Source organism: Meriones unguiculatus, chromosome 5 (genome assembly GCF_030254825.1).
Source record: "Meriones unguiculatus strain TT.TT164.6M chromosome 5, Bangor_MerUng_6.1, whole genome shotgun sequence".
Taxonomy (NCBI): Eukaryota; Metazoa; Chordata; class Mammalia; order Rodentia; family Muridae; genus Meriones; species Meriones unguiculatus.
This window is the reverse complement of record NC_083353.1, coordinates 108,810,494-108,836,287: the sequence shown is the minus strand read 5'-3', so window position 1 is coordinate 108,836,287 and position 25,794 is coordinate 108,810,494. Positions and strand designations below refer to the sequence as shown.

The following is a 25,794-nucleotide window of genomic DNA, read 5'->3' as shown; positions in this document are numbered from 1 at the left end:
GTTAGAGTCTCGAGTGCATGACGTTGCCATGCAAGTTATCCCACAAGTCTGAGCACCCAACTCAGTTTTTGCTTGTTTGTTTTTAGATGAATCCTATGCCTTCCTTGCAGAGCGTAGGAAAGAAGAGTGGGGGGGGAATGGGTGTGTCCTGGCTATATAGAAAAAGGCCTGGCCGCGAAGGGCGGGGCCTGGCCGTGGAGGGCGGAACCTGGCTGTGAGGGGCTGGGCTTGGCCGTGTAGCCTGGCTGCGGAGGGCGGAGCCCGGCTGCGGAGGGCGGGGCCCGGCTGCGGAGGGTGGAGCCCGGCTGCGGAGGGCAGGCGGGCGAAGGCGCCACACCCTCGTTTCTCTCATTTCCTCACGCGCGCCGGAAGTGGCGGTGCTCCGCGGCGGCGCGCCGAGCGGGCCGGCCCTGCGCTGGCCAGGTGTGCGGCTCCCCAGAGGCGGCAGCGCTGAGCTCCGGGCTCGGTGAGTACCGCCCTCGCCTGCCGCGCCTCTGGCGGGCGGCCGGTCCCCTCCGACGAGCCCTCCGGGACGCCGCTAGGCGCGGCGCTTTGCTGACGCGCCTTCCCGATTCTGGTCGGGTTTCAGGAGACGGCTGCTGCCAGAGACCGTCGGTTTGCGTGTCAGTTTTGTTTTCTTATTTTTATTTATTATGTTTTTTTTTTTTTTAACCCACTCGCCATCATCTCCGCTGAGTGGCTAGACTCTTTTACTGCGGGGTTGAAGCGTCCTCTGGCAGCAGTCCTCCCGGCCTCCTTTAAGATGCTCTTGGGGTAGGAATTGGTGACCCCGGAGACTGTACAAACGGGGAGTTGTCAGAGTGACCAGATCGTTTAGGAAATTCCTGCGTACCAGGGCAGGTGGCTGGGTAATCTGTGAGCCACCACGGCGGTGCTTGTGTCTGCAGTGATGGTACTGGCAGCGTGACAGTTTAGTTACGAACCTAAAGCTTTTTCTTAAGCCCTTGTTTAATCTAGAGGTGCCGTGAGCCTGCTTTTGAAATGTTTGTGCAGGGTCTTGACAGTTCGTGTCACTGAAGGCCCCTGGGCCTTTAATGCCTTGGGGATTAATGCTGTCTTTTAAAGTATTAAAATAGCACCCTTAATTCCTGAAGTAATAAAAAAGTGTTTTATGGCATAATGTTCAGGAACATTTTGTGTTATTGTTTGATTCTACTTACTTAAATTATGTGGGTAAAAGAATGCAAAAAAAGATGTTGGATTTCCAGTATATGTGGCTTAGAGGGTGTGATATGAACCAACCAGCTTTAGTTTCAAATAATTTAGAAATTAGCTTTTTCTCTTCTTCACTTCTTTTTGTGGAGGTATAAAATGCTGATGAAGTCAACAAAGGGGTAAAAAGTAACTCTATAGGCCAGTGATTCTTTGCATCCTTGTTACCCTGCCCTGCCACACACCTCAGATTGTAACTGTGGAGCATTCCCATAGTGCTCTGCTGCTTCCAAGGGGGTTGCACCCCTGCTTCCACGTCTGTGTCCAGACTTCTCCCGTCAGCTTTGAGCTTAGTCCGTTTTGAGCTCTGTACTAATGGAGTTAATATGTGGTATTATCAGAATATTGCTTGGGGAAGTTACCCTTCTTGGTTTTTGGTATCTTGTTCATCTGATGGCATGGTATGGACAGTTCTTTTTAATGTACAACGTGCCATTGTGTGATGTGACTGTTCTGCTCATGGACATGGGTGCTTCCAGTTTTGTGTATTATTAGCTTTAGATGTTAAGGGTGTTGCAACATTCTTGTGAATGTGTTAGTAAATATGTGAAGACATTTCTGCCAGACGCAGAATAACTGAGACATACAATAGGGACAAAAAATACGTCTTAAAGAACCTTTTAACTAACAAAACAGTAAAGTTTGGTTTAAAAAGTATAGGTAGTATGAGTTAAGTCATAATGGTGTACTTAATTCCAGTACTCAGGAGGCAGAGGAAGGTATATCTCTGTGAGTTCCAGGTCAGCCATGGATACACCCTCATACCCCGTCTCAAACAAACACTTATTTATTTATTAAGTTACTATTTATTCTTTGTATTTACACCAGTGACAGTCTTCTTGCAGACTCATTATGCTTAACTATCTTTTTTTACCCACAAGTCAGTTAGAATAGGCCATGATATGATTGTACAGTTTGATAGCAGTTAGGTAAGAACTGTGTTACTCAAGGTAGTGGTTGTTAGGGGAAATGGGGTAGCTGTAAGGGGAAATGAAGCACCAAAAGATATAACTAAAAATGGATTGGAAAATCACAAGATTTCAAGACAAAAAAACTTACATAGTTACTGTCATGCCACACCAGTACTAGCTGTAAGTGTAAAACTGGATTGTAGGGTTAATTCCAGATGTGAACTTATTACAGGAATATAGTTATTTACATAACAGAACAAAAATCACTAAATATCAGTAGGAAGTCAGAACATGTAATTTGCACAAATACAATTAACAATTGAGTTTTAAGTATTAGTATCCTCATGTTTGGAAAGGTGCTTTGCCTACTGAATAGAAAGAGAGACAGAGACAGAGAAACAGATACAGAGAGACAGACACACACAGAGACAGAGAGAGAAACAGAGACAGATGGACACACATAGAGACAGGGAGAGAGAGAGATCATGGGACAGAATACTGGCAAACATAGATCAACTGTTCCCGCTCTAATTTCTGGATTTTCCCTCTGTGCGGAGATGATCTGAAAGTATGACCTTTCAGAGAGCTTGTGGAAAGATACCCGTGCTAGCAGCTCCTGATGCAGCCCTGGCTATTCTGGAACTTGAGACCAGGCAGGCCTCAAACTCAGAGAGCTAGCTGCTCCTGCCTCCCAAGTCATGAAATTAAAGGTGTGCACCACCATGCCTAGCCTGAATTTTTAAGTCTTTAATAAAATGGAGAAAATGTTAATGTATTAGTCAGCTTCCTATTATTGTGATAAAATACCTGAGCTAGGGAAAGGGTTACGTTTTCTTGAAGTTTCAGCTTGTATTCACTTGGCCCTGCTGCTTTGGTTCTGTGGCAGCATAGTCAACATGGTGGCAGGAGCGTGTGGCTTACGTTGGGGCCAAACAACAAGAGTGTGAAGAAGGACCCAACTCCAAACTAAAATGTTTGCTTACCTTTGGTTTAGAGGCCAGTTACAGACCTCTACATAACAGTATTTTGTGTATGATGAATCTGACATTTCAAAGGGATTGTAAAAAGAATAGTGAAACTTGCTTATCTGCGTGAGAAATAAGGTGCTAGTTATATATTAAGATTACCACTGGAGAAGCTAAAATTGAATTGTCATGCAGGAAAAACTTGATAGATTTGACTGATAACAACAACAAAAAACTGCATACCAGAAAATATTACCTGACGGTTATTGAGCACTTAATGATTGTCCGGTTTTGCTCAACTGTTACAGTAGTACTCCAAGTTCCCCACAGAGATGGAGGACCTTGTAATGTAGAGCAGATAGTGCAGTTTTGGCTGTGCAGCTCTTGTAATGTAGAGCAGATAGTGCAGTTTTGGCTGTGCAGCTCTGAAACCTTTTATATAGACAAGAAGAACTGAAAAAAAATAATTTGTAACATATTAATGCCATTTTATAGATATTATCTGTGTTAGAAAGTAGCTGTGAGCTGCTATATGGGTGCTAGGAATCGAACCCAAGTCTTCTGGAAGAGCAGCAAGTACTTTTAACTGCTGAGCCATCTCTGTAGTCCTAAATTGCTTTTTTATTTTTATTCTACTATTCCATAAACTTATTTTATGCATGTGACATAATAATAATATTGATAATTGCATAGTTTAAAAACCACCTTAAAGGTAGAATTACTGAGTGTATGCATTTTAATTAAATCTGTTCCACAAAAGGGGGTGCATCGTATGCATATGTGCATCTAGCTTGTCCTTAACTAAAGGAAGAAAATATCGTCTTTGAAGAAAATTTGGCTGTCCAGGGGCTGTTAAAACTGTAGCTTGCTCTAGCAGAGGACCTGAGTTTGGTTCTCAGCACCACATTGAGCAGTTCATAGCTGCTTCGAACTCCAGTTCTAGAGAGTCTGACACCTGCTACCTCAGGGGCACCTTCTCTCTCTCTCTCTCTCTGTCTCTCTGTCTCTCTCTCACACACACATACACACAATTAAAAGTAAAAAAAAAAAAAATGGTTATCCAGGGACGCTGCCTCATTTTATAAAAGAAGTCCAGAGAGGTTAAATATTATTATGTCCAAGATTACATAACTGTGAAGTAGCTGACTTGATTCTCAAATTCGTTTTCCACCACAGGCTGGCCCATTTTGTGCCATTGTCTGGCCAACATTTAAGTACTGTGAGTATAGTTTTCCCTATTTGCTGTTGTTCTTGTACTCAGCACAGTACTTGGCACACAGTAGGTACACAAGTATTTCTGGAATATGTGCTGATTTCTGGTGATCTGTCTCTTGTTTCTAAATACTTAAAATTTGTAAATGCTTAAGTAAATGGTTCTGGCTGGGCGTGGTGGCACACTCTAGTAATACCAGCACTTGGGGAGGCAGAAGCAGGCAGATCTCTCTGTGAGTTCGAGGCTAGCTTGGTCCAGGACAGCTAGGGCTACACACAGAAACCCGGTCTCGGAAAAACAAACAAACAAAACAAGAAGTAAATGGGTCTAATCTCCTCCGTTCCAGATACTTACACTTCCTGATAGTATTCCTGATAGTGGTTATGTCTTTCAGGTAACTCTGTGGCTTTGTTTCGCTGTGTAAAAAAGATTACAAAATAAGCTGCGGTAGCTCACGCATATGATCCCAGCACTTGGAAGGCTGAGGCAGGAGGATTGCCATGAGTTTGAAGCTAGCCCTGGGCTACAAAATGAGACCTTGCCTTAAAGACCAAAAACCAAAAACAAAACAAAATTAACCCAGCTAAGCGTGGCAACACATCCCTATAACCCAGCACTCAGGAGGCAGAGGCAGGCGGATGTCTGAGTTTTGAGGCCAGCCTGGTCTATATAATGAGTTCCAGGACAAGTTAAGCTATATAAAGAGATCAAAAATGAGGAAGAGGAGGAAGGAGGAGGAGGACTTAAAATTTAGGTTTTTTTTTTTTTTTTAACTTACAGTAAGAAACTAGTTATAAATGTAGTTAGCATTACTGGTGCTTTACATTGCTTTTTCTTGATCTATTTTTTTCTAAGGACTTATAGTACAGGTGTGATGGTGATGAATTCTTTGAGCTTATTTTTATATCTGAATAAAAGTATTTTACCTTTGTGTCGATGAATCCTATGATAGCTCAGTTGGTAGAGTGGAGAGCTGTAGTGAGCACTCTCAAAGGTTATTTTGCTGGGCATAGAACTCTAGCTTGGCCTGTTTTTTTTCAGGATTTAAGTTTTTTCGACTTACTTGTTTTATTTTATATATATGAGTATTTTGCCTGCATGTAGGCATGTGTGCCATGTGTGTGCCTGGTGCCCTCAGAGGTCAGAAAAAGGCATGGATCTCCTGGAACTGGGGTTATGGGTGTTTGGGAGCCACAATGTAGGTGCTAGGAGCCAAACCTGGGTTCTCTGTAGCAGCAGCAAGTGCTCTGAACTGCTGAGTCATCTCTGTAGCTCCTCCTTTGAGTATTTAAAAGATCATTCCACTTTTTCTCACTTGTATTGTTTCCAGGGGTTCATTTTGTTTCATTATCTTTTGAGATTTTCTTTTTACTGTTGTGTTTGGGTGTTGTGTCTGAGAGGGAGGCCAGTCCTCCAGGATGGTAGTTCCAGATGCTAGCAGCTTCTGTGCAGGTGCTGTGAACTGAGCTCTTCTAGAGGAGCAGCCAGTGTCTCAGCCCCTGACCCTTCTCTCCAGCACCCACAAAGACTGTCACTATTGTTCCTTATTTCTGATACTTTTTTTTTTGTACAGCCACTTTTTAGGTTGTCTAAAACTAGTTTGAACTGGTTTGTCATGAGATCTCTTGTTTTCTTTATTGCTCATATATTTGGGATTGATTGACCTACTTAGAGCTTTTTGTTGTTTTCATAAACTTAGGATATTTTTCAGCCTTCTTTATATGTCTTTTAGTTTATTCCCCTGCTGTGGACTAGAGTCCACAGGTCTATTTAGCTGCTTAGGTTATCACATAGTTTATTGATTCTGTTCATATTTTTCTTCTTTTTTCCTCCTATTTCTACTGCTTTATTTTTAATTCACTAAAATTTTTCTTCTAAAATACCTAAGCTGCTATGTTGTGGTTTGAGTATAAAATCCCACCCCATCCCCTGGGCAGAGTCCCATCCTGTCCACATCCAGTGTCTGTCCATCCCCCACATCCCTCCCCCTCCCTCACACACCCCCTGTCAGGACTATACAACCACAAATGGTGCCATATCTCCCACCACCAAGACGGACTGAAACTGTGAGCCAAAGTAAACTTTTTTTCCTGTAACTTGTTTCCTTACAGTATTTGGCACATGATCAGAAAAGTTGCTGGCAATGTGCTTTTTTTAACTCAGACTTTGAAATTTTCATCTCTGTCAGCAGCACTAGATCAGTTTAATCAGTGATATTTTGATATTTTTCAGTATTGCTGGTAATTTTTGTTTTATTTTGTTTTTTTTCCTTTTTTAGAGACAGGTCTCAGATAGCTGAGGCTGGCCTGAAACTTCCTATGTAGCTGAGGTTGGCCTTGAACTTCTTCTGCTCTCCTGTCTCTACAGCTCAAGTGTTAGGCTTGCAAGTGTGCACCACCACACATAGAATAATTTTTATTTACGTGTCAGATATTGTGAATTCTATTTTGTTGGATGTTAAATATTTCATAACCTATAAAATTCTTAAAAGTTATAGTATTGTATGGAAACAATTTAAAATCTTTCAGGGTTTGTTTTTAATAAATTGTTGGCGAGATTTATATGAATGTTTATAGTTAAGTATTTCCCACTACTGAGGCAAGATTTTTTTGAATACCCAATGCCCCATGAAGTTAAAGTTTTCCAGTCTGTCTGCCAGGAGCATATACTATTCCTGGTCCTATATAAATGCTGGGTTTGTGTCCTCTAGGTTTTTATAGTCATTTCCTTAGCTTATTTCTTCATAAGTCTACACTAATGACAAGCACTCTGCTGGATACCCAAAGGATATCCTCTTTAGGTCTCTGGAGTTGTATCCTTTGAACCCTTACTGCCTTGGTCTTTTGAAACTATTGGATCCATCCTGTCAACTCAAGAAATCTGCTGGACTCTGCTTAGGCTTGCCTTCCTGAATTATACATACATACATACATACATACATACATACATATTTAGTATCAGAAACAGTTTGAATAAGATGGTTAATCACTTGTTTCTCATTTCTCCAGGAATCACTATTCTTCATTAACTATTCAACATCTGGAAAACTGTTTTTTCATATTTTGCAGTGTTTGTAGGGGGTAGTCTTTATGATTTTGGTGGTTTCCAACAAAAGTAAATCTGTTCCCTATTATTCCATCTTGGGATGAAGTCTCGTAGTCTCTTTTTGAGTTGAAATTGATTACTCTTAAAAATTGAACCAACTCTAAAAATATTATATTTTTGTCTTACGTACCTTTAATATCTCATTTTCCTGTCGTCACAATATTCCTTTAGCTCTTTAGACACTTCACTGTATTTAGAAGGTTGGTTGAATTAACTTTGAGCTACGAGTGAACATCATATGTATAATACATGCACAGTGCACAGAAGATGGAATCGAGATGTAACAGCAGAAAGGGGTGGGTATGTGTGTGCATGCACACGTGTGTGCATATGTGTTGAACCTAGGATGTCAGGCATGCTTGCGGATACTCCACCACTGAACTGTAGCTCTAGCCCCTCTGAGACTCTTATTACCTTAGAACTGCTACAATTTAGTCTTGTAGTATGTGACCAAAGAGTTCCTTTTAGGAACTAGGCAAGTAAAGATTTAGCAACTACCATACAGCTATACAAGTACACTGTAAGTTAATTACAGCAACCTTTTTTCACTTCAATGGAAAACAGTTAACTGTAACATTAAATCACATACTTATTATAAAATCTGTATTTTTGTTAAAGAGAGATAGAGCACCTTAGTTTTAACACTTTTAGTGGTTATATTACCTTATTTAAATCTGTTCATTTCTGAACAAATTTTCTTCTGTAAAATGAGGCTAATACTAGCATTATCCTGAAAGGATTGTATGAAATATGTGAAAGGTAAGTTTTCAACCAGTGTCTTTTAGGGTTTTTTAAAATCACAAACCAATTATTACTATATTCTACATGCGAGTCTCATGCACACATTTAAGCACAATGTAAAACCTATTGTAACACATAGTATTTCTCTTTCATTGAAAAGTAAAGTAACCATAATGAATTATAGGTCACTGTATAAAATATATTGTCTACATAAAGTAAAAGACTATGAGGTGATCTGTTAATAAAAGGATGAGGGACTTAGTTAGATGTTGCTTTTTGATAAATTTATACCTCAAAACCATTTGAGTATATTGCATAGTTAGGTATGTCAATATGTAACAGTTTTTGTTGCTCATGTTATTTTTTCAAGGCAGATCTCACTGTGTAGCCCTGGATATTCCAGAACTCTCTATGTAGGCTACACAGGGTTTGAACTCACAGGGATCCACCTGCCTCCTGAGTGCTAGAATTAAAGGAGTGTGCCACGGTACCTGCCTTACTAACAGTTTATGAAAGATTATGTTTCTACTTTTTCAAATGTAGCCTTTTTTCACTAATAAGTAGGCTAGTTATAACTTAAGTAGCTAAGAAATATCTTTTACTTTTTTGGTAATGCCATTCAAGTGGTTCTTTTGTTAAATATTCTGTTTTTGAGGAATGGTAAATCCTTAGAACAAGTATTAGCATTGCATTGTCTTTTAATTAATTTGTTAAAACTTGAAATTTCCCATATTTTTCTCCAACCTCCTGGAATTTAAGTAAGATTTTCAATTTTCTCAGTAAAAGACACTTAGTGAATTAAAATTTTTAGGATACTTGGTTTTTGTTGGGTTTACTAAGGTAACAAATGGCCTACATTTTAATGCAAATGTGCCACAAAACAAATATATATGCAGAATTTTCTGTAGAAGACACCCAGATTTTCCTAGTGACTAAGCAAACATGAAACTCGGACTCAAGTCCCTACTGATCAGCTTCCAGGGTTGTGCTGCACTAGAGAAAGCATTCCTGTGAGATGTCTCCTGTCCTCACATTAGCTGCTCAGAAGCACTTGGTGTGGAATGGAGTTCTATTTGCAGCAAAGGACTTCTTGCCTCCTCTAAGTTTAATCTCTTCTATTTCTAGAGTTAATAATCTTTAGTTCAGAATTAGCTCACAAGACTGATTGGGGCATGAAGGGTAGCATGTAGCTTTGTAAGTTTACCATGTTTCTCTAGGCAGACAAACAACTAAATCATTTGTGTTTTTTTTTTTTTTTTTCTCTATATTGACTCCAAATCTTCCAGAATTGTAAGGAATCGTGCTGTGTCACACAGTGGAAAGTGATCTAATGCTCAAGTAATCTACCAGAAGATGTTGAATGTTTTTAATGTGTTTTCCAGATGTCCGTGACCTTTTGAAATTTTACCCCACCCCTCTGATATTTTAGGCTCCCTAGATTAGGAAGTGGTGTGTTATAAGCACATAATTCTAAAATAAGTTCTTAGAATCTACATAAATAGTTGAACATAATTTTACTGTACATAATTTTGATGTTTCTTTGATTCAGGAGGTAAGAGGTATATTAAAAAACTGGTTTAAAGCTTTATACACAGTATTTTAGTGTTTTGTATGTTATTTTTGTGAATATTTTCTCCCAGTGCTTACCAATTACTCTAATCTCTATTAGCTTCTCCATGGAACTCTATATATAGTAGTAACATAGTCAAGTTTATTGAAGCTGCCAACGATTTGATATACTTAAAGAAACAAAATTCTGATTGACTCTGATCTGTTTCTTTCAGAAAAGTCACCACCCATATAATGGATTTTATAGATCAGATTGCTTAGTGTGGATATCATGGTAACAATACAGGAAATGTACTTAATTTCTCACTTCTGCAAGTAGTCATGGCTACTGAAGAGAGGATCGTTTTAAACTACAGCAGAGTTCATTTGGGTACCTTTTATGGAAATCTTAATTTTGTTTTTAACTTTTGGTATTTTTTTGTAAAGTTATGAACAAGCAAAAGGCTTGTCTTGTCAGGCAAACACACAATAGTAAGCATGTCTAGAAGAGGACCAGTTCTTCACAGCCGGACCCAGTGGCTGCTGTTGGGCCTTGCTTTGCTCTTCAGTTTAGTATTGTTTATGTACCTCCTGGAATGTGCTCCCCAGACTGATGGAAATGCGTCTCTTCCTGGTGTTGTTAGAGAAAATTATGGTAAAGAGTATTACCAGGCCCTCCTGCAGGAGCAAGAAGAACATTACCAAACCAGGGCAACCAGTCTGAAACGCCAGATTGCCCAGCTAAAGCAAGAATTACAAGAAATGAGTGAGAAGATGAGATCTTTGCAAGAGAAAAAGAATATAGGGGCTAATGGCATAGGCTACCAAAGCAACAGAGAGCAAACACCTAGTGATCTCTTAGAATTTCTGCATTCCCAGATCGACAGAGCTGAAGTTAGCATAGGCGCCAAACTCCCCAGTGAGTATGGAGTCGTTCCCTTTGAAAGTTTCACTTTAATGAAGGTATTTCAGTTGGAAATGGGGCTCACTCGCCATCCTGAAGAAAAGCCAGTTAGAAAGGACAAACGAGATGAATTGGTAGAAGTTATTGAAGCTGGCTTGGAGGTCATTAATAATCCTGATGAAGATGATGAACAGGAAGATGAGGAGGGCCCCCTTGGAGAGAAACTGATATATAATGAAAATGACTTCATAGAAGGTAATATGAAAAATGTGTTGGTAAGATCCATGCAAATTGTCATCTAACCTCCATCCACATGCTGTGGCATGTGCACACACACACACACACACACACAAACAACTTTTAATCTCTTGCTAACTTCTTATGCTAGTATGACAGAATGCTAGTAGCATATGCTAGTATGTCCTTACTACCACAATATTAAAGCATTTGCATTTTTATTCGTTTAATTTCACCAAAAATTTGAAATGACTTTTGAAAAATGTTAAAATGAGATCATCATAAAAACAAGAATTAGGAAAACAAACTAAATCTAGGCCTCAGTACAAGAATACCAAGATGAAGGGCTCTTGTGGGCCATGTGATTTGCATTCTTCTCTTATCTGGTGTTGATGTTCCTCTTATGTTTTTTAAAAATGTATGAACTAAGGTTCAAAACTTGAAAACCATTTGATAAGGAAAGAAAAAAATCTGATGTGGTAGGTTAGTGGTATTTTGCATTTTGAGAGAAGCAGAGGGTCACTGCATCAAAGGAAACACATAGTTTTGCATTTGGAAACAATAAAATAGCACATTTTTGTAATGCAAATTGCAAAATGGATAGTGTCTTTATTTTTATGTGTAGGGGTGTTTTGTCTGCATGTATAGTATACCTCATGTGTGCAGTGTTTGCAGAGACCAGGGAAATATGTCCCATTCCTGCCATTTGGGTGCTAGGAATAATACTCAGGTCCTCTGGAAGAGCAGCCATTACTCTTAGCCACCGAGCTACCTCTCCAGCCCTAGGACATTATGTTTTGTAATATGCTGTATACCTTAAAGGTCATGTAAATTTTAGATTATTTGTTGATTGTTCTAAAAAGAAATAATTGTATATTCTTACCTGTTTTCATATTAATGTCCACTGCTAGACATTAAACTGAAAACAAACCCATTCTGGATGTAAATGTATTTTTTTAAGTTCTTTTTGATTTATTCTATAAACAGCCTACCACATACAGCATTTTGTTTGACTCCAAATCGTCATGAGTGTCACTGGTATGGCTTCTGAAGGCTATCATTGTGTTTTGCTGGGGCATTTTAGCCTTCTTCCTAATGGCCTCTTTTTCTGCTTTTAAGTCATTTTAACTTTTATTAGTTGTTTCTCTCAAAATTCTTCCAACTTCCTGGAAAGCTTAGTTTTTGTATTTTGCAGCAAAATTGAAAGCTGCAGAGGGAATAGGATTGTTAAATAGCATGTGCCAAGTCCTCATACCCACTCTGCCTTAAAAGCAGGTAAACTATGACAGTTGTGTGCTTTGCAGTTCTGCGTATAATTCCCCCTAGCGCCTGTCGCTTTCAGGATTTTTCTCTGCCTGAAATAGATTCTGTCTTTTACTTTTCCTCCACCGTGCTACGACTGTCTTCTCTCCTAAATTACTAGCAACCACTGAGCAACTTCTCTTCCTCTTCCAGGCCTTAGTGTAAATGTCATTCCTTCCAGGAAGTGGCCTCTAACCTCAAGCCTAAAATAGCAGTGCTTTCTGTGTGCCCTTGTCACCTCTATAAAGCCTCCTTTGTCATAGAACTTGTTGCATTATATGGTGTTGCCCATCTTCTGGTTGATTGTTCTTTCTAGACTGTAAGCCTCAGGAGGGTTGGGGTAAGTCTGTCCTTTTCTCTCCTGAGTGTTATACTTAAAAGTCATATTGTCCAGTCAGTCTTTACACTCTTTTCCTAAACACATCTCAAATTGAAATCTATGCTAATATTTCTTTGTCTGACTTTTCAATGGATAGATAGGTAGGTATACTCATGTGTATATATACATACACATATTACACATTATATTGCTACTGTTATTTTTCTGTCTTCCTCAGTAGACTGGCCCTTCCTCATAACTGAGACCACATGGTTTATGTTTCATCAATTACTAACATGAAGGTACTTGATTCATTTTTATTGAGTTGAACTAAGTAATAAAAGTTTCAACTCTTGGGCTCAGAATTTAATATTACTGAAGTTATTTTTTTTTTTTGGCACTGTGGCAATAGGGTCTGGTATTAAGATGGAAAAGTTATATGTAAAAAGGAGTCATTACTATTGGATGTTATTTTTGTAGATTGAATAATGTTGCAGAGCAGTAAGCTTCTTTTATAAACCTTTTCTTCTGAAAAGTAGCATTTTCTGGCTGTATGTAGGAGTAGGTATTTTCACAAACAGATAAAATCCCAATTGTCTGGTTTCGTACTTTTGATCATTGCCTCAGTAAAGTCTGTATTCCTCTTGAATTTAGATTTTGACATGAACTTGTTTTTGTTTCACATTCTTTCCTTTAGGCTATTATCGTACTGAGAGAGATAAAGGCACACAGTATGAACTCTTTTTTAAGAAAGCAGACCTTATGGAATATAGACATGTGACTCTCTTCCGCCCTTTTGGACCACTCATGAAAGTGAAGAATGAGGTGATTGACATTACGAGATCAGTTATTAATATCATTGTGCCACTTGCTGAGAGGACTGAAGCGTTTTCACAGTTTATGCAGAACTTCAGGTAACTCAGAACTTGCAGAATTGGCTGAGTTCTTTAAGTACCTTAAGTATACTTGAGTTCTTTAAGTATATTTTGTGCAAATTTACTTAATTTATCTTCACCAAGTATGAAGGCTTAAAATTATAGAATAGTTTTATAGGCTTTAAGGGATATGTTTTAGATTTTTCTTTTTCTTAAAGCATATTACGTTTCTCTCTTTTTTTTTTTTTTTTTTGGTTTTTCAAGACAGGGTTTTTCTGTATAGCCCTGGCTGTCCTCGACTCACTTTGTAGACCAGGCTGGCCTTAAACTCACTTAAATCCACCTGCCTCTGCCTCCCGGAGTGCTTGGATTACAAGCATGCACCACTGTGCCCAGCTGTCTTATGTTTCTTAACAGTTTGAGCTATGATATAAAATTGAGGGTGGCAACTACTTGGAAACTCAATTTGATGACTGTAATTTAAAATAGGCTGAACTTTTAAAAAAGATTCGTGTGTGTGTGTATACCTTCATATATATGTACACCACATGTGTACAGTGCCCATTGAGGCCAGAGAAGGTACTAGGTCCCCAAGAACTGGAGTTATAAGTGGTTGTGAGCCTCCACGTAGGCACTGGGAACCAAATCTAGGCCCTATGCTAAAGCAAGCGGCAATCTTAACCACTGAGCATTACTCCAACTCCAATAAGTTGAATTTCTAAAAGCTGACTCTTTTAGTTTTGCTTTGTTATTTCCAGCAGAGTTTCCCTGTGCAACCCTGGCTATCCTGGAACTCACTCTCTAGACCAGGCTGGCCTCAGACTCAGAGAGATTCACCTGCCTCTGCCTTCCTAGTGCTGGGATTACAGGCATGTGCCACTGAGCCTGGCTGCCTTTTTCTTTTCTTTTCTTTTTAAATTTATTTTACATCCCTGTCATATCCCCTTCCCTCCTCTCCTCCCAGTCTCACCCTCCCTCCCTTCCTGTTTCCCTTATCCCCCCTCTCCTACTCCACAGAGAAGGGGAGCACCTCCCCACCCCAGCTCTAAAGTCACATCAGGACTGAGCACATCCACCTCGCCAGAGGAAAGTGTTTGAAAAGCAGGCAAGAAAGTCCCTGTCAGAGTCAGCCTCTGAAGCCTAGTTTATGTACAGTAAAAAATCCATATAGTCTATAAAGATAATGTAAAGGATATTTAAGGTTAGTCTTTTTAATGACTTTTGACAAATGTGTACACTCACAAACCACTGCCTCAACAAAAATCCAGAATATTGCCCTCTTCCAATAAAATTTCTTGAGAGCAACTTGAATTTCAAGATTGAAATAAACTTTAAAATGCAAACATTCAACTAAAAGTAAAACATCCCATTTTGGGAAGCAGAATACTTATGTCTTTCTTTATGGCATAAAGTTATATTTTAAAATGCTAAGTGTTAACATGTGTTAGAAGAACCATTTAAGGAAAATGCTGCTCTTTGTTTCAATTTAACAATTGCCATGTTTTAATTGTTTTGGTATACTAGTTTTAGTTGTTTATGAGCCTAATCTTTTCTTTCGTATTTTAAAGTTAGTTAACTCTCTTCTGTGGTAGAATATCCAGAAGTCATAATTCCAAATGAATTTTGTCTGTTTGAAATAGCTCCCATGAGATATGATTTCCTACAGCTTTTTAAAATTGCCTTTCTTGGCTTTACTCTAAAAGGCTACATTTTCCTCTTTAGTAAGTAGCATGCATCATGGTATCTACTTCTTGATGACAGGTAATCACCACTGTATCAGCAGCACTGACAAATTTTTTGAGTTGTTCCATTTGAGAACAGTCTCTTGATCTGAGACATTTATTTATTCATTTAGTTCGTTAGTTCTGAACTGATTAGACTTACTTCTTTGAATAGTTTTTAATTTGCTACTAAAAGCAGTCCTACTGCAATTATTTCAAAAATGTTTTGAAACATGGCAGTAAAGTAGCATGGCTCTTAGGGGGCTTGTTTTCACTGACATACAGACTTTGTGCCTTTGCTGTAATACCTCCCACAATTGAATGGTATCATCTCTTTAATATTTTGCTTATATTGCACATGATTTCATTGTATTGATAGAGTTTTACTCATTTTCTTGCCAAAACTTCATGTGATTGACTTCTGAGTGAGTGATGCCTTGTATGTTTTCCTTAACAAACTTTATTTTTCAATTCTTCTAGAGATGTTTGTATTCATCAAGACAAGAGGATTCATCTCACAGTTGTGTATTTTGGGAAGGAAGGACTATCTAAAGTCAAGTCTATCCTAGAATCTGTCGCAAGGTTGGTGAGCCAAAACACACTGAAGTCCTTAATGCTAAGTGTTAACGTGTATAAGAAAAGTGAGACTTTCGGATAGTTAGTGTTAGTAATTTTAAATAACTGCTGTCTTAAGATCTGGCGGAGGGGCTGGGGAGAGAACCCAGTTGATAAAGTGCTCTGCATAGTGCTGAAGAGTGAGCTTGAGTCCTCAGAGCCCATGGAAAGCCGGGCATGGTGGCATGTGTGTGTAATCCCAGTGTTCTTATGGCAAGATGGGAGGCAGAGACAGGAAAACTCTCCGGAAGTTCACAGAACAGCTGAAGTGTTCAGTGACAACACAGAGACCCTGTCTCCGTATAGAAGGAAAGAGTAACACCCAGGATCGTTCTCTGGCATTTACATGCACGGGTGTACCTACGCACACAGTGTGCACTTACATATACATGCATACACATCACACATACACACACATCACATGCACACAAAGTTGTCTGAGCATGTATATGTGGACCCTTCCCTTAATCGCTTAGCAGACAGCCTGGGTGATCAGGCATTCTGTGAGCCATCGATTTGCCCACTTCCTGTATTCTTGCAGGTTCTGTTCACTTTCCTGAATCTCACATCTGCTTTGATACCATCTGAACTTCGCTCACCTTTCTTTCCTCCTGTATACCATGCTTCCGGTCTCTCCTGAAAATGATGCTTGTATTTTCTTTATCTTTACAACTTGCCACCCAGTTTTGCAGTTCCCAATAGACACTATTTGTTTCTGTTCTTCTACAGCCAAACTTAAGAGAAAAGTAGTTCTGTAACTAAATAGCCAATCCAGTACCTGGCACATAGAAAATGTTAAAATATTTGAATAAATGAACTAGTAATTCCTTAATAATGTTGTGGGCTCTGCTGTTAAAAGGCCAAAGTCTGGAGTATCTGGATAGTGTGGCAATACTTTCTTACTTACCTCTTTGCTTCTGAGAATTATTTGAAATGAATTTTCTACTTGCCACTGGCTTTGGGATTCTGTTAAAAGACTTTGTAATTAAAGTTCCCCATCTGAAATTCAGCTTCTATAGGCACAGGCAGTTTCTTCCCAGAACCACTGTTTGTTCATTTATTCAGCAAATATTTACTGAACTACTACTCTGTGAGGGCCAATGTGTCAGTCATAGTGATGAACACAAAATCTATGTTGATGGAGTGGAGAGATGCCCAAATACACATGTCCCACGATACTAAGGAAGACAGCTGAAGAAGAGTGGATAGAGATTAGAGAGCCTACTTCCCATGTGGTATCAGGGAGGAGCCCTGTGACAGAGGAACATCGGTGTGAGGCCCTGAAAGAGGCTAGAAGAGCACTTTGTATATCATTTGCATAGAATGCATTACTAGTACGAGAAAGTGTGGCTATTTTTTCATGTATCTAGGTTTCTTCCAATGTGCTTTTTTAAGATCTCAAACAGCAGTGCCGCTTTTTAAATTCAGGCCATTAGCATGTTGCTTCAAATGTGGGCATTTGGTGAGTGCTCCTGATGAACACTCACCAGGAGTGTTGTGCCAGCAATTCAACTGGCCTGCCCTCAGGGGCCTTTAGGGTCCTGATAAAGTCCTGTGTTACCACCTGCATCACCACCTGCTTCCTATGTCATCACCTGGGCCAGGTGTGTCAGCTATAACCCTCCCACTCCTCCTCCCTTCTGTTTCTTTCCCCTTCCCTCCTCTCTGACTTTTTTGTCTCCCTCCTCCACCATGCTCCTCTTTCTTCTTTCCTCTAACTCCTCTCCCCTTTCCCTCCCCCAAATAAATCTCTTCGTATTTAGATCTGTTGAATGTTGGCATTTTAAAATATATCCTAACACAAACACATGGAGTTGAGTATTTCCTTTCCCTGTGTGAATATATAACCAACATAATAAGTTATCTGAATATAAAATATATGTTGTAAGTTCTGTTGTAGAAAGGACATTGTCAGACTTCAAATGGGACTCACCAGCTCTTGTATTTGCTTTCCTCACAGTGAGTCTAATTTTCACAATTACACCTTGGTCTCACTAAATGAAGAATTTAATCGTGGACGAGGACTAAATGTGGGTGCCCGTGCCTGGGACAAGGGAGAGGTCTTGATGTTTTTCTGTGATGTTGATATATATTTCTCAGCTGAATTCCTTAACAGCTGCCGGTTAAATGCTGAGCCAGGTGAGTAAAGCACTGTTACACGAGCTGATCGTGGTCCAATATTGAGTCACATTAATTTGAGGAAAAACAAGTTTTTATTAAACCTCAGCCTGTTTTTAAGTTATATTAGGCATAAGTTAATTGAAACAATGAGTAGTAAATTGAAACTTAGACCCTCTGATTTTAAATCCTTTGTTTTCTTGGAGTCAAATTCCAGTAGTGCTTTCTGAAGAAGGGTAAAGAAATGCAGAGGTTAGGGTGATCTCAGTGGTGGAATGCTTACCTATCTTATGTAAAACCGTAAAGTGTGTGTGGAGGAAGGATATACAAAAGAAGGCAGGTCTGGGAATTGATGCAGCTCAGATCAGAAGAGTTACACAGATGCTGTAGAGAGGAGACTTAGAAGTTCTTAGTCTCAGGAGGATAGTGTGTCTGCACACACGAACTCATGCATACAGGCATGTGGTATTTGGTCTCCAGATTATGCATTTAAAGTGATTTATGGTACATTGCTTTACATTGTAGCTACAAAACAAATTTGTAAATTTATAAATGTGAAAAAAAAAAAAAAAAGAAGAGGCTGCCATTACTTGACCATTACACAGCAAGGGTTCCTCTACTGAGGGGAAATGACCTAATTAGCTGGTAAGGTCCTTGAGTGCCATGAGTTTGAATGACAAAGTCTTCCTCTCAACTTTCCCAGATCTTGATTTAAATCTGTCTGCAGTTTTGTCTTATTATTTTTTATATATCTATGCATTACACAATTTTCTGTGTACTTACTGTTTTTAATGACTGTTTGAAGAAGAATAACAGAAATGTCTGAGTTTCTTGTCAGTGGCTAATTTATATCTGTTACTGCTGCCTGGATGAAAACAAAGAGTGATGAAATGGCACACCTACTTAGTAACCAAGGAAACACCTTTGGGTTCCTCTAGTTTCTGTTTGACCTGTAATGTGTTATCAAATGAACAATGGCATTCTGTAACTTGAATATTGATAAAAAATTGTCACAATGATAAAAAGATAAAGTCTGTGTGTGTGTGTGTGTGTGTGTGTGTGTGTGTGTGTGTGTGTGTAGTAATAAAAACTAGTCCTTCGTTTGAGTGGGAGATAAGCATATATTTTTATTTACAGGTAAAAAGGTGTTTTATCCTGTGGTGTTCAGTCTTTACAATCCTGCCATTGTATATGCCAACCAGGATGTGCCGCCCCCTGTGGAGCAGCAGCTGGTGAGATTTTTTTTATCTTTGGTTATGAAAAGCTCAATGATTTTTTTTCTAGCTTCCTTTATATTTGTTGTACAAGTAGAAATAAAGTTTCAGTTAAAAAAAAATTAGCTGTTTCAAACAGTTCTATAAGTTCTTTTGCATTTTTACCCCCAGCAAAAGGCTTTCATTTCTATAAGTGACGGTGGCAGCAGAAAACACTTAACTTCAAGGAAGACCCTCCTGTTCCTGAATGTATGACTATACAGTCACATTTCTGCCAACTTATTTTAGTAATACTAAAACTAATATCAATGTTTAAACTCCACTAACTAGAAATTAAAGAATAACTATCAGGAAATAGTATGCTATAGGAAATGATATAGGAAGTCATAAAAGGCAAATTGCATGACTAAGGGCTACAGTTATTACCTAAGCTATACTTAAGTAAGCCTATTGTTTGAAATAATATGGTTCACAGAGATGTTACAAAGCTGGCACATAGTGTTCCTGCATTCATTCGCCAGGCTTCTCAGAGTTAGTACTGTATGTTCCCTTTCCTCTACGTGTAGGCCAGTGTTGTTTAGGTATATATGTACAAATAGGACCAAAGTGGCAAAATGATCACTCACGTCTACCTTAATCTGATACCACAAATCACTTGATCTATTGAGTATTTAAAGTGCTATAAAAATAAGCAGTAACCACATATAATGGAAAAATGAGTTAAAAGTAGACAACAATTTACCAATTAATTAGTCAACTTTACTAGGAGTAAAGGAGCTTTGTGAAATTACTTTTTTAAAAAATTACAGCCATGCAAATGAGGCTAGTGGGAATGTAGGCCAGCTTTTTGGGTTCAGGTTTAAACATACTCATCTCTGCTCTCAGTAATACCTACTCCTGGGATCTCTGCTGAGCAGATAATCAAGCCTGGAATAGCACTATGCTATTATAAATTGACAACATTAAGCACAAGCAAAACTCTTAATAAGACATTTACTAGTACTTACTATAGTGAGTATTATCTATCAAGAGGAAGGCATGAAATGTAAATAAAGTAAGTACCAAAGTGTGAGTATAGAGGAAAATGGACATGTGGGTATGTTCCAGATAACTTGTTATTGTTGTTGTATTGGAATTTTTTTTCCTTTTTCCTTTCCTCCCTCCTTCCCTTTCTTTCTTTTTGAGACAAGGTCTTACTATATAGCCCAGGGCTGGCCCTGAACTCATGTCTACCCCAAGCTGGCCTCAGACTTAAGCTTCAGTCTTCCAAGTACTGGGCATCACTACCACCGTGCCCAGAGAGATGCCATTATATTAACAGCTAATGTTTATATATTCTCTACTGTGTGAATGGTACTGTTGCATTTGTCCTGTGTGCTCTGGGTGTTAGCTCATTTAATCCTCCTGGCAAGCTTGGTGATAGGTGCTTTCATGACCTTTCTGACAGGTGAGAACACAGCTGTGCTCCTGTTGTATCTGGTGAACTGACCAGATTGGGTCCCAGGCAGTGTGCTCCATGGCTACTCTAAGGCACCGCACAGACTGCCTCTGTTACACTGATTCCCTCAGTGTTGAGGGCCTGTTCTATGCCAAGTGCTATAATTCACTGGGAACATGAGCACCCATAACCCTACCTTGCTCACAAGGATCTTTACTGTGGAAAAAGACAAAAAATAAAGTCATATAATAAACACAATTAAAACAAACCAAGCTGTAAAAACTCAGTAAGTGATTTTCTGTGCTGTGTTCATTCAGAAGGGCATTTCAGAGATGAGGCTGTTGTCAGCTGTGGGATGGCTGGAAGGAAGCAGTCAAGCAGGGACTGAGTCTCCTCAGGTGGTGGGGGCACAGTTCTGGGCCAGGCCACATTGAATGTGTGGGACCCCTAGACGGAGTCTGCATTGTCTGCTGCCTATGCTAGCATTTAAGAGAAGACAAACTGTAACTATGGTAGAGAGCAGCCAGGAGGACTTTAGCAACAGATGGAAGTGGGGGTGTGGTTGTAGCTGGGCAAAAGGTGTTAATTGCACAGAATGTTTAGATATATTTGGACACAGAACTGATAGCTTGTTGGAGCAGATATAGAGACTGAGGAAAAGAAACGTGGAAATAGGAAAGGTCAGTGCTTACCTATATTTACCATGGTGAATATGTGTTACTATATATAGTCAAAACAGTATTCCATGTTGCCTGTTACCTTTGTGAACATGGGACTTGGGGACTAGATATGTAGGTTATGGTTAGGCTATTGGTTCATGTAACAATAAAGCAACGCAGTAAGTATTAATGACTGGGTTTAGAAACTAAATTTTAAGAATATAGGATTGTATTTCAATAATTATCATAGTATATGTAGAATCAGTTAGGGTGGGATAGAGATGTGAAGATGGGTAGTTTTCTTTCTTTAATACTCTGCTGTAGAGAAATTTTAGTCCAGCAGCATGGCTACTCTGGCAAGGGCTCATATCCAAAGAGCTAGGTCTGTATGAGCCAACTGGAATACAGATATACCCTTAGTATACACCTTTAATCCCTCTGGCTGGAATACAGACACAACTTTAATACACACCTTTAATCCCAACAGTGATGTCAAATTGAGGAACAGACAAAGTGACGAATCAGAGAAAGGTTTGACAGAATGATTCAGAGATAGGATACGCCTGACTGTCAACTGAGGACAGAAAAGAGAAGCTACTTAAGAGCAGGGCAGAGAGAAAGCAAGAAAGTTCATGGAGACAGTACAATACAGTTTGGGAGTACAGTACAGTTCGGTGCAGTGCAGTTTGTGGAGGTCAGAAGCAGTTTTTCTAAGCAGAGCAGTTCAATGAAGCAAAGAGAAACCAGTTTGAATCAGTCAGTTGGAGAGGAGTTTTGAGCCAGAACAGCTGAATTGAACCAGCCAGCCAGAATTCAGAAAGAACTAGAAAGAGTGAGCTTATTTAGCAGTAAATCTCAGAGGCTGACAACATTCTAGGCCTACGAAAGGAATAGTTAGATAGAAATGCTCTGGCCTCTGCCCAAGCCATGTATTGTAAAGCTTGGGTACAGCTCTCATCTCCTCTTTTCATCTGTGGAAATAAAAACATTTACAGTATTTAATATATAATACATTTATATATTGCTGTATTTTGACTAAAGAGATAGGAATATTGACTTTTAGCCAGTCATGGTAATGCATGCCTGTAATTTAAGCACTTGATAGGCTAAAACAAGAGGATCTCAAGTTCTAGGCCAGCCTGGGCTCCATAAGAAATTATATACTAGCCTCAGCTATTATAGTGAGACCCTGAGTCTCTGCACCCTTTCAAAATAAAAGGAATGTTGAAATCTGTCAGTGAAATTATGCTTATATAAATTCACTAATTTGTTCACTCAGCATATGAATTGAATGCTAGCCATATGCCTGGCATTGATCTGGGTGCTGATTATACTGTAGGAATGATCAGAATCTGGGAAAGTCCTGCTTTAAGGGAGCTTTATAATTTAGAAGGAGAAAATATGCCCATTTCAGGAAAATAGAAATAGGAGGTTTGTCTTCATCTGTCAGTTCCCATCCAAGCAGAGCCTCCAGTGAGCTGCATGGTTCATTGTTTTCTGGTCTTTTCTCCTATTTTGTACAGCAGCATTTCGGACTGTCTGCACTCTGGTTACAGTCAGTATTCTCTGCAAACCTCCGTCTTATGTTCACTGTTATCTAAGTGACTCCTACTCATGTGGCTTGAGCTCAGCTCCACATTATGCTTCTCTGGGTCAGCCCTTCCCCGGGTTCCATCTGGGGGGTGACACATCATTGACCCCTTATTTAAGACTACAGCCTGATTTCACGGGTGTCAGTTCTCACTCCCACCATTCAGTTACTTGGACTTAGGTCCATTCTCGTCTTTTTCACTTCCATCCACTTCTTATGCTCTGTCAACACTGGTGCTTTACATCCTTATAATTGTTGCTTCATAACTACCTCCCTTCTCACCTTTTCTAACCTACTCTCTTTACTCTAGGAAGCAATTTCAAAAATGTGCATTAAGCTTCCCCCCACCCCAGCTCTTCAGAGAAACTCTACTGCTGTTGGGATAAAACACAAACCATATGAACAGGCACGCAGGGTGGTCTCAACATGGCCCTGCATATCCTTTCAGGCCAGAGGTCAGCAGCTATGGTTTGTGGTTAAAGTTATCCTTCCCTACTTCACGTGAACTGATTTTTTTCTTTTCTACAACAGGGTATCACTGTGCACATCAGGCTCTGGAACTCACTGTGTAGACCAGGCCGCCTTAAACTCAGAGACGCCTCTGTGTCCCGAGTGCTGGGACTAAAGGTGTGCGCCACCATGTCTGGTATCTTCCTTACTTTATATAGCCCACAAGTTGAGGACTATATTTATAATGTTAGTGGTTTAAAAAATTAATATTTCTCTGGGCGTGGTGGCACACACTTATAATCCCAGCACTCATGGAGGTGTGGGGCAGGTGGATCTCTCTGAGTTCAAGGCCAGCCTGGTCTACAAAGTGAGTCCAGGACAGCCAAGACCACACAGAGAAACCCTGTCTCGAAACCCCAACCCCCCCCCAAAAAATTAATATTTTGTCACACATGAAAACTATCCGAGGTTGAAATTGTAGTGTCCATAATAAAATTTACTGGAGCATGGCCTGCTTGTTTGATTGTTTATCGTCAATGACTTTCCACAGTACAAGAACTGTGACAGACTGTGTGTTCCTTAGACCCTAGATACTGATTCCGCAGCTTTCTACAAGACAGCTTTGTGGAATGTTGGCTGCAGTACCTCTCCTTGAGTCTTACCATCCCTAATCCCTACTGATCTTCTTACCCGCAGGCCTTTGTGAAGTGTCTTTAACTTGGTTCCCTTATCAGTCAGATTCTGAACTCTAGCCTCATTTCTGCAGGATGCTGTCTCAGTACTCTGCAGTTTGGATGAGGTACCTTGTTTAGCTCTCCTCACCTTTATGTCCTTACCCAAGTCAGAGACTCAGTGGACCATAAGTAGCTATAGGTACTTTGCAGGCTACTCACTTCCTTTGCTCTTCTTTGTATTGTTGTCTTATAGAATCCCAACCTAGTTAAGGATGACTGTCACCAAGGCTCCAGGGAGAGGTAGACTGCAGTCCCGAGCCACATATGTTCTGCCTTAGATGTATGATGCCAGGCCTTGGCTCCTGAACTGCCTTGGAGCCTTGCATGCTACCTTCTTACCACTCTTTGTCTTTGGGATCATGCTGATCACTACTGTCCCTCCTAGAAGCATTCACCTCCAGTTTACTTTGTTTTCTGTTTCATTTGGAAAAGATAAACATCCAGTTTTTCATTCTCCTCCCAAGATCTTTGTCATCCTTCCTGCCCCAGCCTCCATCCATTCCCAGGGGAAGAACTGCCCCATAGGAGTGACCATAGGAACAACTTCCTGGGACCACCCTGACCTTTTGTGGTAACTAGAGCTGTTCCATCCATCTTTACAAGGACTCTTTTAGCCATTTTTCATCACTCTAACGCTAACATTTTGCCTCTTCAAAATCACCCTCGGGCCTTCACAAACAGCTTACACTGAGTGGGGTGAAACTATCTCACAGCTACAGAGTACCCATGGCCTGCTGAGAAGCCACAGTGACAGTTTCCTAAAAACTTGCAATCTCTATGGAACCAGATAATTACTAAAACAAAGCTGTACAGAGGAGGCCCGGGAAATGGGTGCTGACCCCCTCAAATAAGGTGTGTGTAGACCGTGGTACACCGTGGTGTACATACAGTGAGCTCTTGCCCTCCTAAGTCCAGTGAGGTCAGGACTGTGCTCTTCCATTATTCGTAACCTCAGCTTGAACTCTGCACAGGGCTTGGGTTCAGTTAAATTGCAAGGGATAAAAACCCTGTGCTCATGCAGATTAGGATATTCGTTTTTTTGTAAGGATTTAACAGCATAAGTACATATGGTCTTTTATCAGCCACATAAATGACAGGAAAAATTTTTTGTAAAATGGTTAATTATTGATTAATTATTTATTTAATATTGATTAAATATTGTTTAATTATAGCCTAGAACTTCTAGTTATTAAAGATTAAATTGAATTTTTTCTTCTTTATCACAAGGTTCATAAAAAGGATTCTGGTTTTTGGAGAGATTTTGGCTTTGGGATGACTTGTCAATATCAATCAGATTTCCTGGCTGTTGGTAGGTATCCATTACATCAAAGGATAGAACTTGATGCCTTTATTCTAGGCTTTATGGCATTTTCCCAAAAGTTATTAGATTTGACTACTTTGAGTTAAATTGTATTTATATCTGAAATATGAAAAGTAAAGCAAAGTTGATAATTAATGTCTTAGATTATAAAAATGAGGTTATAAAGGTAGAAACTAATTCTACTTGTTTCTTTAAAAACAAACAAGCCAAAGAAAGCTCTTAACTGCCAAGTTACTAGAGCTTCGCTGTTGTGTCACTAGGTGTTATAGCCACAAATAATCTTGGAGCATCTAGTTGAAGGCTTTTTCTTTTTCATTTAGAGATGAAGCCCTTTTTAGTTTTCTGTTAAGTACTATGCAGAATCCCAGTATTAAGACAAAAGGGAGGGGGTTCTCTCAAGTGGGAGATAGAAACTGAGAATCACTAAACCCAAAGAATCAGTAAAGGTCTGGCTTAATCCGCCTCAGTTTCACAAAAAGTAAGGTGTAGCCGGGTGATGGTGGTACATGCCTTTAATCCCAGAACACAGGAGGCAGAGGCCAGCCTAGTCTACAGAGCTAGTTCCAGAAAAGCCAGGGCC

At 39.6% G+C, this 25,794-nt stretch overlaps 1 protein-coding gene across 5 annotated transcripts in view; it reads left to right on the top strand.

Annotated features, from left to right (window-relative positions):
• Window positions 1-343: 343 nt before the first annotated feature.
• Window positions 344-25,794, top strand: part of Csgalnact2 (chondroitin sulfate N-acetylgalactosaminyltransferase 2) — a 30,716-nt gene continuing 5,265 nt past the window's right edge. For 2 of the 5 annotated variants that reach the window (XM_021652719.2, XM_060384011.1), the window contains exons 1-7: window positions 344-466; window positions 9,953-10,875; window positions 13,176-13,392; window positions 15,555-15,656; window positions 17,650-17,828; window positions 18,945-19,039; window positions 25,121-25,202. In XM_021652719.2, the coding sequence (XP_021508394.1) occupies window positions 10,215-10,875; window positions 13,176-13,392; window positions 15,555-15,656; window positions 17,650-17,828; window positions 18,945-19,039; window positions 25,121-25,202 (1,336 nt within the window). In that variant the 5' untranslated portion in view covers window positions 344-466; window positions 9,953-10,214. Of the gene's footprint in view, window positions 467-7,598; window positions 7,724-9,952; window positions 10,876-13,175; window positions 13,393-15,554; window positions 15,657-17,649; window positions 17,829-18,944; window positions 19,040-20,468; window positions 20,709-25,120; window positions 25,203-25,794 lie in introns of those variants that run through there. The other 3 variants (XM_060384010.1, XM_060384012.1, XM_060384013.1) reach the window with 3 other exon arrangements.